The following is a 13,454-nucleotide window of genomic DNA, read 5'->3' on the forward strand; positions in this document are numbered from 1 at the left end:
TTCCCTGCTTCTCATCTTTATTTCTGCTTAACATTAGTTTGCCAAGCTAGCCTAATTGTCCGACTATAGTTGCTCAGAAATGGAGCAGGCAATTGGCTCCAGAGATGGGAATGTGTAAGCCGGCAGCATATTCTTGGTCTGAGTTGTACCATGCTGCATTAAGATATATAGTTAAAAATAAAAAAATCTTGATTTAGGTTTAACAGTCTGTCTCTTTTAGACAGTGTGAGATCCAACATGGTGTCATTGTTACTAGTGTCTGACTTGAATGAGGGAGGTTCTAATTCCCCCTTGGCTGTGAAGAGCACTAGGTGTCCTTGGGGGCCGTCAGCCTAAACTGCTTCACAGGGTGGCTGTGAGGAAATCAGGGTTTGGAAGAACCAAATTTGTCACTGAGCTCTTTGAAAGACAGCTGGGATAAAAATAGAATTCATTTTATATGCGGCTTAATATTTTGAAATTATGTGTTCCATATAAGCTTTCCTTATCCATGTATTTGGACACCTTCCCCTCCAGAAAAGCAAATTTCCTAGAATACATGTTTACTGTTTTCAGACTGTAAGAACATTCTCCTTGAAGGGAATGACCACCAAGCTGTTTGGCCAGGAAACACCAGAACAAAGAGAAGCAAAGATAAAAGTGCTGGAAGAACAGATACGTGATGGAGAGGAGCAGCTCAAAGCAAAGAATTTAGAAAGCCGGTAACTATTGATCATGTTTAAAGAAAATGTAGGTGTGAAAGTCATATTTGTGCAAGCTGACAGTATGCTGCCAGCATCTGACTATCTTTGGAAACTTTGGTTATCTGTTAAATGCTAAATACGAGGGAAGCAGCTATCTGGGATCTGTCACACAACTTTCTGGTGTTTATGAGTTTTTGCAAAAATCTTTCACTTGCAAAAAGAACATATTCAGTATTAGTCAGAGTAGCCCTATTGAATAGTATGACTTTCGTTGGCTATCACTCCATATTCTTAGCTACTGCTCATGAGAGAAAGCTGAACACTTTCAAAGCATCTTTCATGGTTTATTGTGTGTGTTCTATTAAGATAGTAATACGTTTAGCAGGCTGGCTTCTCTGTCACAGAACAGAATACAAACATAATGCTTCTTCACACTGAGAAAACTTGGTAACTAAAATAATCCCTTTGAGATTTTATAGAAAGCATAGGTAGCTTCCTATTAAGGTTAGATTTATCAGCAGGCTGCTCGTGAACAAACAGAATGATCTTTTGCTAGGAACAAAAATCTTAGGAAATAAGTGCTGACATTTCTAAAACCAGTGTATTTGTTGCAGAGGAAAACAACTTTTACGATTTCCTGTGTAAGGATTGTAGCTAAGAAGATCAATATGCTCAGTGTTATCTGTACATCTTGGTTTAAAAAAACAAACATTCTGCACCCAGGGAAACCAGGCTTCATGCCAAGAGTAGTGGATTTCTCTGTGACCTGCATGAATTATGTAAATTTTGTGTATTTGCATAGGTAGCAAGTTCTTAGCAGAATTCTCCCCATCTTTATTATTGTGCATAATTCTGGCTTTGTTAGGCATGAGGCGAGGCAAGGAACTGTATAGGACACTGAAGGCCCCCTCCTTCAGCAGTCCCTCTGGCTTTGAAAGCTTCAGCAGATGTTTCCCAGACACTTCCAAACAGATCTTTGCAATCACAAGCAAATTTTGCTTTTAAAAATGAAAGCTGAGATTCTCAGGAAGCCGGAGTTCTGCTCTCCCACAGAATTGCAGCATACACATGACCCTGAATAATCTGTTCCATTTAATGAAGGGCAAGTTTGTATTTTACTTTTGCCATGCAAATTAATAGATGCTGTTCAGGTCTGTGGGGAACATGGTTTGGGGTTGCATTCAGAGAGTAGGCTTATGCTCACAGAATATTCATCACAGAAGGGAGGGTGCTTCTCATCAGTTTTTCCCTCCCGCTGCAACTTATTGTGCCCCTGAAAATCTTCTGTGGAGGATTGGAAAACTCTTCAGAACAGAAGGGAAGATGCAGGGAGAATTGACAAAAATTGCCTCCTCTTCCATCCCCACACACCTTGTTCATTTCACAGAACTGTCACTTTGGATTGCAACCCCTTTCCCTGAATGGAAAGTTGTGTCTGAGAGCCTCATAAGGCTGGAAAAGGTGCAGAAAATGACAACTAACGTAATCGAAAAGCTGGAGCAATCTGTTATAAGGAAAGTTTGCAATGTTGCAAAGTATAAAATTATGCATGGTGTGAAGAAAGTGGATGCAGAGAAGTGTTTCTCCGTCTCTCACAATATTAGAACCTGGGCTGATTCAGTGAAGCTGAATAGTGGAAGGCTCAGGACAAACAAAATGAGGTTTTTCACGCAGCACATAATTAAACTGGAATTCACTACTGGAAGATGTAGTGATGAGACCAACTGGGATGCTTTTAAAAGGGGATTAAAATGATGGCTGTTTATTATTTCCAGTATCAGAGGCAGTGTGCTTCAGAGCCTTGGGGAGCATGAGCCGGGGAGTGCTATTGTATGCATGTTCTGCTTGTGGGCTTTTCATAGCCATTTAAATGTGTGCGCACTGTGGGAACAGAATGCTACTCTATGTAGGCCTTTGGACTGATCAGTAGACTTCCAAGGTCCTTGACACAGTTCATCTGGAAAAGGGTCTGACAATGAAAATCTGTCAGGTCATAAGAAGTAGAAGAGGGGAACAGGTTTTGTTTCCACCACAATGGAGTGTATTATTGCAGCCCCTTTTCTTTCTTGCATAGGATGAATGTCTACCATTCATTTCTATTCAAGAATGCAAAGCTGATACAGTTAAACCATGTAAGTATTGCCTCCAAGCTTTGGGGTCTTGGTTGGATGATACCTTTTTGATCCACTGAACAGTTTGGATGAACAGTCATTGGTTATAGATAGATAATGACTGTTATGCATACTTGCTGTTCATAAAATGTTTAGAGACATTGACACTTTGTGTCCAAATGATTGGGAAATGCAATCTGGCCACTGAAAAAGGCACCAAGTTTTCAGTTTAGAAATAAAATACTTAAAATGTTAACTCCCATCAGCTGGCCAGTAAAACTATTCCAAACTTTCCAAAGAACAAACAGTGCAGAATACACAAGAGGGAACTCCTGGAGACCACCTTGCTTATTTCCTTCCTCCCCCCACCCCCTTACCCATATTTGTATATTTAGACACTAAGTTGTATTTTAATCCCCAAGGCTGCTTAGGAAATAGTTTCCACATTCCAGAATCCACAGCAATAAAATACTTCCGTGAAAGGTTAAAATTCCAAGTAGCAAGCTGTCCAGATCTCCATCTGAGCCTCGAGCAGTAAAAGAAGCATGAGGGGGAAAATTCATTAATTACATGTAGTCATGTGGCCCCCAAATTTTAATCCAGTATTTTAATCCAAAAATTTAATCCTGTATATAAAACTGATCCCAGTTGAGCTAATTGGAGAATCTGGATTGATAATTAATGACACATTAAGTTGATAAATGCACAACTGCAATTAGTGAGCAAAGATGAGAGAAGGAACCCTGAAAAAATACTGAAAATCACAACCTTTCTTGAATATGTCCCCTTCTCATGAGCAGCTACAGTTGCTTCTCACATTGAGTAGGATGGCGGCAATTGTTCATCCAGTAAATAACAGGATTGATAGCTTGGGCTTACATGATGCAGGCAATTTTTGCACTAATTTGTTTTCCATTTATTGCAGTGACTTTATGAAAAGTGCCTGGACTGATATTGAACGCTTCAAAGAGCAAAAGAACCATGACTTGAAAGAGGCCCTGATAAGTTATGCTGTAATGCAGATCAGCATGTGCAAAAAGGTAAGTCTGTTGGACTAATGTTTTAAACTTGGGAAGCACAGTATGAAGATTTAATACATGTTTCTGCCCTCAGGAAGGGAAGCCTCAGGATACTCCTCTCTGCATTACTCAGTAGCCTGCTTCCAAAGCCCTATTCTGTGATGCTCCGGGGAGAGGAACATTCTGTTTGTGCTTAAGCTTAGAGCATGCATTACATGATGAATGTAAGATTTGTGCTCCTCCATCATGTGTAAAATTCCCGGGATTTTTAAGTGGAAATGGATGCATGGATTTGGGTAGTTGATTCTATCCAACTGTCAGCTTGAAAGCTCGCTTCAAAACCAGCATTTCCTTTTTTTTTTCTATTTCCTATGAAGGGAATTCAAGTTTGGACAAATGCAAAAGAATGTTTCAGCAAGATGTGATGTATGGAACTCAGTCCTTCGTGGCAAATTGCCAGATAACAGAAGCACAAGTGCATGAACATGGATACTAAGTTGCTACATTATTAAACCATGGAATTGGTGTATTTGTGAAAGTAGGGCACAAAGAATTGGTCTCTGTTCCTTGATGGCCACCTTGTGGCTTCTTTTGCATGCAGTAGCAAATTGAACATTGTAGTTCTCTCTTGAGGTAAGGCTATAAGGAGGATCCAAGTTGGCTCCAATGATTACATAAACTAAACTGTTCAACATACTAGGCTCTTGAACCACCAATCTTTGCACTATGTAAATCATTTCCAGGTACCCCTTCTTCATATGTTGCTGTTTCACAATTGTAATGCTATAAGATATGCTGATGTTTTTCCTATTATTATTTTTTTGTCATGGCACAAAATTATGTTTTCAAAGTTTAAGCACCATCTGTAACATAACACATGCATTGTGCATCTCTGAAGAAACATTTTTCCAAAAAATTAGCTTAATCTTTATATCAAATTTTTAAACAGTGGGGGTGCTCCATACAGTACAATGTGGTGTTACTGTGCTTGAATTTAAAACCAATAGAAATAATTTCTCTAATTGCCAGCACATGATTGAACAATTAGCACTGAATAGTTACTGTTACTGACCTCAGTAAAAATGTTTGTTTGTTTATTATTAAATTTGTGAGGTCCATGCCTTTACACAAAATACCATAAAACATTATTAAAAGATAACAATAAGATTATAAAAGTAAGCTAAAATTCATGCCATGCTATCCCAGCAAGGAGACTACCCAAAAACCCCCACCATTCAGGAAAGAAGATACAGCAACAGGTTAGGAAAACAATGGGAGGGACCTCACCGTTTCGTCCAGGAACCGTACCCTAGTTTTCATAGCCTTCACCACAAAGGCCGCTACCACGTGAGAAATCCGTGGATCCGCGTCCACCAGTAAAAACTTTACTTGGTCCTCAGAGTTGACTATTGATTTGGGAATAGTTTGTAACATCGCATCCCTGAAGGCCGAATAGATGGGACAATACAACATGTAATGTATGAGATCCTCTTGGGTTCTCATATGACAAAGACATATACGTTGCTCTGCTGGGATTTTTGCATATCTGCCTGTCAGGTAGGCCGTAGGAATGGTTTGAAAACGGGCCATGGTGAAGGCTCTCCGAAGGGTGGGATTGGTGATATTCGCCAAATAATTGGCACAGGTTTTGACTGTTTTCAGTCGGGGAAGCCAGTGGGAGGACCCTGGGTTCTGAATTTTTGTGATATCTAATAGAGCGTCTCTCTCCAGGATCCATTCCCGAACTTTGTCTGGGCTCCACAGTTTGAGGGTGTTAAACTCCGGTAGGGTGTATCTAACCAGGATCTCAGATAGGTTTTGACGCCAAGTGGTATTCTTTTGAAGAGATACAAAGGCTTGTTTGGCCAATAAGGTGTTTGTGGTATTTGCAAGTTTGATGTAAAATCGTAGGAATCTTAAGTGGGCCCTGGCAGACACAGAGGGTAATCCAACCTCCACCCTCAAGAGAGCTGCTGGGGTTCCTTGGGGAAGGCCTAGAATCCTCTTGAGATAATAGTTTTGAAGAATTTCAAGCCGTTCTAGCAGCTTCTGATTCCATCCCCAGAGTTCTACTCCGTATAGCATCTGGGGAATCACTTTTCCTACAAAAGCTTTTAGTGCCGGGATCACCAATTGCCCTCCCCTCAAATAAAAAAAGCTGAGCAGAGCACCGATTGTCCTACGTGTTAGGAGGGCTACAGTCTTGAAGTGGGCAAGCCAGCTAGATGTAGCTTGGAAAGTGATACCAAGATATTTAAAAGAAAGTCTCTGTTCGATTACGTGTTCATCTAAAGACCATCTGAATGTCTGGCGAGCTCTAGTAAACACCACAATTTTTGTTTTGTCATAATTTATCTTTAGAGAGTTTTGGGCACAATAAGCTGCGAGCCCCTCCAGCATGCTGTGTAGGCCCCTACGAGTAAGTGCCATGACAGCCATGTCATCAGCATATAGCAATATATTCAGATGTTTGCCTTCCAGGGCGGGAGCTGCTAACTTATACTTTGCCATATGTTGAACAATGTCATTTATATAGAAATTAAAAAGGAACGGCGCTAACAAACAACCCTGTTTTACCCCTTTCCCCAGTGGCAGTGGGTCAGTATAGTTGCCTGACATCCCGGTTCTGATTTTAACTGTGGTGTCTGAATGTAACTCTCTAAGTATATTAAGAAGTCGTCTATCAATATCCGTCTCATATAGTTTTTGCCATAATTTGTCCCTACAGATTGAGTCAAAAGCAGATGTAAGATCTACAAAAGCCACAAAAAGTTTGCTCTTGTGTACCTTTGTATACTTATCTATCATTGTCTGTAGTACCAAGCAATGGCCTGTTGTACTATGGCCCTTTCTAAACCCTGCCTGCTCCGGATTAAGCAAGTTAGAGTGGTCAGCCCAGTCAACCAGTTTATTTAGCAGGTAGCGAGTGTAAAGTTTATACACAATGTCCAGGAGGCTTATGGGGCGATAGTTTGAGGGGTCTTGGGGGTCTCCCTTCTTATAGATGGGGGCTACCAGGCTCAGTTTCCAGTTTTCTGGGATTTTGCATGTATCATTTATTACCGTAAAAAATTGGGCCAAGAAAGCAGCCCACCACTGGGCATTTAATGTAAACACCTCAGGAGGAATCATATCTTCACCAGGAGCTTTGCCATTTTTGAGTGTTTTAATTAGCTGTAAACATTCTAATTCGGTAACAGGATCCCAGCCCATTAATAGATCATTTTTAAGAGAAGGGAACTGGCTCGGTTTAGCAATGTTTGGAGCTGTATATAGCCGGGAGAAATGTTGGTACCATAAGTTGGGTGAAATACTGTTGATTATAGTTTTCCCTTTGGGTGAAACTCCCTGAGCAATAATTTCCCAGAATTTTTTGTCGTCCCGCAATTTGATCGCTTTGTCAAGTGCCTCCCATTGTTCCTTTCTGTATAGGAATTTCTTGAGTTTTAGAGTGTTTTTATAATGAGAGCGCCACCTGTGCAGGTTTTCTATTGAGGACAGGGTCCCTTCCTGTTTTACTTTATTTTGTAATTTCCTAAGCAAAGATCTTAGATTCCTACAGTCTTTGTCGAACCAGGTCCTCGAGTTGTTTAATTGTTTGGGAGGATTGGAGCTCGTAAGTAGTGGGAAGAGCGACTCTGAGACCTGCTGAAATATTGAAAAGGGATCAGAATTAGATAAAATACACTGGTCTCTCAAGGCCAGTAAGTCTGATGAATGCAGGTGTTGTTTGATTTTAAAATCCAGGTCGCTGTTCCATTTACGTCTACGAAGGGCCAGAGTTAGAGGTGGGTCTGCACAGTGATTGCGGCATTGCGGGTCCTCCAAACCACGGGGAATTAGTGAAATTGATATAGGAAGATGATCACTCTCAATTCTGTTGAAAGTGCTGAAGCCCTGTGACCTCTCCAAGAGTTTTGGGGAGACCAGGATATAATCAATAACGCTCGCACCTCTAGGCCCAAGAAAAGAAAAGAAACCCCCTGACCTGTCCATATGAGTACCATGCAAATTATACAAATTATGTTTGAAGGCAGTCTCCATTAATGTAATGCCTGCCTTATTCAAGACCTTGTCGTCAGAGGACCAGGGAATAAACCAATCTGCCTCTGGCAGGAACTGAGATTTAGAGCAGTACGTATTAATGTTATTTCCTATCCTAGCGTTGAAATCACCTGCCAGCAGGATATCCATGCCAGGGAGTTCTAATTCAGCCTTCTCCAAACATAGCTCTAAATCTTCCCAGATTTGTAACGAATGGGGAGGGGAGCCTATGGGAGGGATATATAAATTAAAGCAGAGAAAATCTCCTCCTTCCCTGCTAGAAACAAGTAAGATTTGTAAATTGTTACTTTTCACCCACTGCTGTTGCCGGGCCTTGCACTTTAGCTTAGTGGATATAAAAGTGACTAAACCACCACTAGGTCGGCCTCGGGTATTTGATTTTAACGCGGGGGTAACAAAGGCTTCGTATCCCTGTAGAGAAGGGGCATGGAGATCTAAACACCACGTCTCCTGTAGACATATGATCTGAAATTTTGTAAGGAAATCCAGAAGGTCGACATCGCCCTGCTTAGATAGCCATCCCGCCACATTCCAAGATAGAATGTGGAAATAGGGTGATGGTGGAAATAGTGGCAGTCAATCTCTTTTCCGGTGGTTTGAGGCTCCTAAGTTGGGCTCCTCCTCTTTCTGCCCTGCTTGGTGGTTCCAGGTTTGAGGTCGCTGGACCCTAGGTAAGTGTGATGGCTTTAACCGAGGGGCCAGTTGGTTGATATGTCCCAGAGGATCTTCGATGGCATCGTTGCCGATATGATGTTCAGCAGGTTTTTGGAGAGCAAGGGTTTTGCCGACCCGTATAGTCTGTACAGGTAGCAGGTCAACAGCTGTATCTTGCGTCGGTACTGTTAGTGGGTCAAAAATTGACAAAAGCTGTGGATCTTGGTTGCGTATTGGGCTTGGAATAATGGAAGCCTCCAGTTCCGGCATCGAGGCATATGAGGTCGAGAGCATTTCAGACTGGTCTTGCTTGGGTAGTCCAATGTCAGGCTCGTTGCACGTAGAGGCCAAGGTACCAAGCGGGGGGTGTAGGAAATCAATTAAGTCATTTGCGGGCAGGCTTGCCACTCCCTGTGGGGTAATAGATTTGCCCTTATTTGGGGTCCCCGGCTCCATTCCCCTGTCTATTTGTTCTTTGTGGCGCACAGGCCCAGCATCGTCACAGACAGCACCTGTCCTGGTGCGTAGTGGTGTACGGGTCAGGTTAGTGAATACCCTTGTGAAATAAATGTGCCATTTCCTTGTATGGTTTCTTAGTTTTAGAATCTTTGCAACGAGATGGGCAGATCTAAAGTTAATAACCATACGTCTCATGTAAGGTCCAGAAGGCAGCCATGTGATGTCCGCGATATCTGCGCGGCGAAGTGCCTGCCCCAGCAGTTGGGTCAGGGAATTTATGACCGAATGTTTATCCGCCCATTTATTATAATTCAAGGGGTGGTTTCCCACCAGTACTGCAAGTTTGCTGGTCTGGAGTTGCAAACTTAAGTTTTGTACTTGGTTGGGCAGGCATCTCACTTGTTTTTGTGCAAGGTTGGCCTGCACACTTGGGCAGGGGTGTGCAGAGTTTACAGTGTTGTTAAGCTGAGGAAGTGAGGGGAGGCAGCGGAACAAGCCAAAAACATTTTCAAGCTTCTTTTCGATCCCATCCAGCCTTTTATATAAGTTGGTGATGGTGTGTGTTATCAGCTCAGTCTGGCAAATTAGCAGTTCCAGTACCTCACGGTCCTTATTTAACTGGGCTGGTGGCTGGGATAGTTCAGGTGAAGTTTTTTGCAGGGACTCAAGAGTCTGTTCCCTCTGTTCCTTCATACACAGGCTCGAGGCTAGTTGTGGGCCATCCACAATGCCGGCAGGCTCCTCATGAGTAGTACTGGGAGCAAGAGCCTCATAACTGTTTGCTGTAGGGAAATTTCTACAGATCTCATTTAGGTCATTGTCAGGCAAGAAGTCCCTGATATTTGTCTGTTTTTTGGCAGCACTCGTAGCTTCATTAGAAAGCTGCCTGCAGCGTTTCTTCCCTCTCATATCAGCAAGAAAATAGGGAGGGAATTTCTCAGAACTGCAGGTCAGGGCAGGTTGTGCTGTTAATGAGCCCTGCTCCCTTTAACAGTCTTTAACTTCCGCGTTTTCTTGAAAATTTATGAGAAAAGTAAAGATAATCTGATCCATAAAACCATAGACTTCTAAAATAAACGCCTTAAGGCATCTTAGAGCCTTTAGGACCCGTCAAGGCAGATAGTCAAAACAAAGCTTTACCGGGCGTGGGACAAGGCTGCCGTTCACGTCGCCATCTTCCCTCAGTAAAAATGCTTAACACCAGCTTTAAATTTACTCAGCATCATCCATTAGGTTAAAAGTATTTGGTTCTGCATCAATGTGTCTTTTTAAGATTATGCTGAACATAAAATTATTCCCCTTGCTGAATAGTAACAGCATTCCACCCCACCTGGAAGAACACTATTAATCTGAATTGCTTTTGCTTACACTTGCAGCAACATAAATGTGAATTGCATTTATATGTATATGCATCTGTTTTGTTTACTGCACTCATTTTGTCCAGTTTTTTTTTTTTTTGAAAGGGAAATGAATAGAATGAATTGTTTGGTGTCTTCTCTGGTACAGTGTGTTCAAAAGCAAGGTTGCTCTTGCTCGCTCTGAATCTTAAAATGCAAGACACTAATTCCCAGCTGTAGGAAAGATCTAATGCACATTTGCTCTTCTGCATAGGACTCTTTAAAATGTCACTTGAGTAAATGTGGAATCATGCCAGACATAATTGTAGCAAAGCTTCTGAGATTAATAGTATTCATTTGTCAAGTATGCATTTAATTATTTCAGATGATAACACTGTATTAGTTTACATATTCCAAAAAGAACTACTTAATCTGTTTATTTCCCCCAAATCAGATCTTGTTTCTTGCAGCAGTTATAATACCAGGTTTCCAGAGTAAAATGTTTTCAGCTAAATGGATGTAATTTTTGATGTGTGGTTTTAAAGGTTAACAACTTATTTTAAGAATGGTTTCATCTTTATTGTTTAAGTGGAAAATTCATCCACCTTAAGATGAATATATCTATTGCCAATCATTCCATTTCAAAGAACTGTAGAATCTGGGTCCTAAAACTGAGTAAAAACTTGTACATTCCAAAAAACAATAAGCAGCTACAAAGTTAGATTTTTCTAGTAAACTTCCTAGAGTAGTCGTGCCTTAATTTAATACCACTAGGCACTTGGAGTCAATATTTTCCATGCACTTGATCTTCCTAGTGCCTTCCCCTATCCCGCCCCTCTATTTCATAAGCTGTATAACTTAAATGTATTAGTATGCCTTTTTCTTGCTAACTGTATTAAATCTGAGAAGGGATCAAAAGGTTGTATGCTTTGTGCCAAATGCTAAATAAAACTACACTTTATTATTTTTTGTATTTTTTGCACTTATTTTGAATTGTCCAATTATTAAAATGGTTGTATCCTATATCGGGCTTCATTTACTTTTTAAGAAGTACATTTTCATTTAATGTGGGACTCAAATTCTTGATTGCTAATATACATCTCTTTCTCCCTCTAAAAAAAAGTAACCTCAAATTCATTTTTGCTCAAAGTAAACTAGTACAGTGGTACCTTGGGTTAAGAACTTAATTTGTTCTAGAGGTCTGTTCTTAACCTGAACACCACTTTAGCTAATGGGGCCTCCTGCTCCTGCTGCTCCGCCGCTGCACGATTTCTGTTCTCATCCTGAAGCAAAGTTCTTAACCCGAGGAATTTTTCTAGGTTAGCGGAGTCTGTAACCTGAAGCATATTTAACCTGAAGCATATGTCACCCGAGGTACCACTGTACATCAGTCCTATTTTAGATGAGGATGCTGGTTGATGCACTGCTTCAGATGTAACCTAAAAGATGGATTGGGCTATCAGTAATAAGCTCATTGCCCTCCTGCATTCTCGTTCATTCTCAGTAACAGCAGACTCCCGCATCTTATCTGTCCAATACTTCATGGAGAGTATTGTTTGCAATTTTTAGTTTTTGTAGAATTTAAGGGAGTGTACATGTTGTTCTCAGACAGTCTTCCATCCAGGCACTGTCCCAACCTAGATCTAATTAGCAAGGATGCTTCATCATATTGCTGGGGATTCTGTATATAATATATTATTATAATGATGAATTGTACTTCTTGGACTGCCCTCAAAGCAGTGGAGGAGGCAAGAAGGGTACTGCCAATTTCCCCAAGACACTGAAGAGAGTGCAGCTTCAAGGTACTGTACTAACTTTTTTTATTGGAGCAGACCAAAAAAGTCTCTTGTTATAACAGAAGTTTTCTGTAAAAGGAGAGAACTTTGATATGACCAAAACACAAAACAAGCATTGCATCTGACAAGTTATACCTGAAACACACAAGGCATGAAAACTTTATGTACTGCTTTACTAAAGCAGGATTTTAGCATTTTTAAAGGTTTGCCTCACTTTGGTTTCTTGAGACTGGAGCAAATTGACTTTCCAACATGTCTTAGAAAAGCTGGCATCCCCTATAGGCTCTCATTTCACTCTGCAGTACTGTGAAACAAGTCTGTTTCTGTTTCAAATTGTTCTAATAGTGTGTTGTTGAAATATTGGCTACTCAGCAAAAGGAAAATTGTGTGTGTGCATAGCCCATCAACAATGTTTCTACAAGTGTATGGATAGGAACATATTCCTACCTCACCTGCAAATACTATAGCAGTTGATAGAACCTCTCTCTAGCCTGCCATATTTGAAAAACCTTAACTCGTATTGAGCTCAGTTTTAGAGAGTTTAACTGTGTTACTATGGTGCCCAAAAGACAAGCTGTTAGTTCAGTACATTTTGCTATTTTGATGTATCCAGGGAAAGCTGTCGGGAGTATGCCAATAATCATAGTGGCTTGCTCTGTGCTTCAGAATGTCAGCATCTATATGAAGATTAAGTATTAGAAGTGGAACATTTACAAGACAAATGGAATATGTGCCTGCATCAACCATTAGCAAGTAAGCTAGCTAATCTTAACTATCAACTATGCATGGATTTCTCTTCAATAATTTTTCAGACAGGTAAACTAGTAAGCTAATATTTGCATAAGGAATATATCTATACTGCACATAGATGCTCAGATACTTCTTGGGTATTTTGGTTTCAATATTCAGTATCAACATGGTATTTCAGATATCTGTTTTGACATCTCAGACAATTGACTCCTTACTCTGACTACCTTACAGAGATGGCTATTTCAACAATAATTTAACAATATTAAACATGCTGGATTGCAAAAATAATTATTCAGATTTGTTTTGTAGCCAAGGACCTCTGTAGTCCCTGCCCCCACCCCACAGTACAGGTGTGAGCTTACAAATTGAAATTTCTGCTATGAAAAATTTAGGACAGAGAGTCGTTGGAGAGGTAGATATGGAGCAGCAGGCTTGGATCATCTGAACCTTTGCTAGATACTGCATAGCTTCTCAAGGTAAGGAAAACTTGTGAGGAAAAGGCTATCCTTTCTGCTTAAAATTCGATATAGACTGAATAGGCTCTTTGTGCTTTTTAACTCCACTTATCCATTGAACTGTG

General features: G+C 40.7%; 1 protein-coding gene across 1 annotated transcript in view; it reads left to right on the forward strand.

The window, feature by feature from the left end:
- Positions 1 to 11,292, forward strand: part of SNX4 (sorting nexin 4) — a 34,796-nt gene extending 23,504 nt beyond the window's left edge. The window contains exons 12-15 of the mRNA XM_083411411.1: positions 556 to 701; positions 3,720 to 3,834; positions 4,191 to 4,889; positions 10,177 to 11,292. Of these exons, the coding sequence (XP_083267537.1) occupies positions 556 to 701; positions 3,720 to 3,834; positions 4,191 to 4,238 (309 nt within the window). The 3' untranslated portion in view covers positions 4,239 to 4,889; positions 10,177 to 11,292. The remainder of the gene's footprint in view (positions 1 to 555; positions 702 to 3,719; positions 3,835 to 4,190; positions 4,890 to 10,176) is intronic.
- Positions 11,293 to 13,454: the final 2,162 nt, after the last annotated feature.

The sequence above is a fragment of the Podarcis tiliguerta genome (assembly GCF_965153285.1).
Source record: "Podarcis tiliguerta genome assembly, chromosome: 1".
Lineage (NCBI taxonomy): Eukaryota > Metazoa > Chordata > Lepidosauria > Squamata > Lacertidae > Podarcis > Podarcis tiliguerta.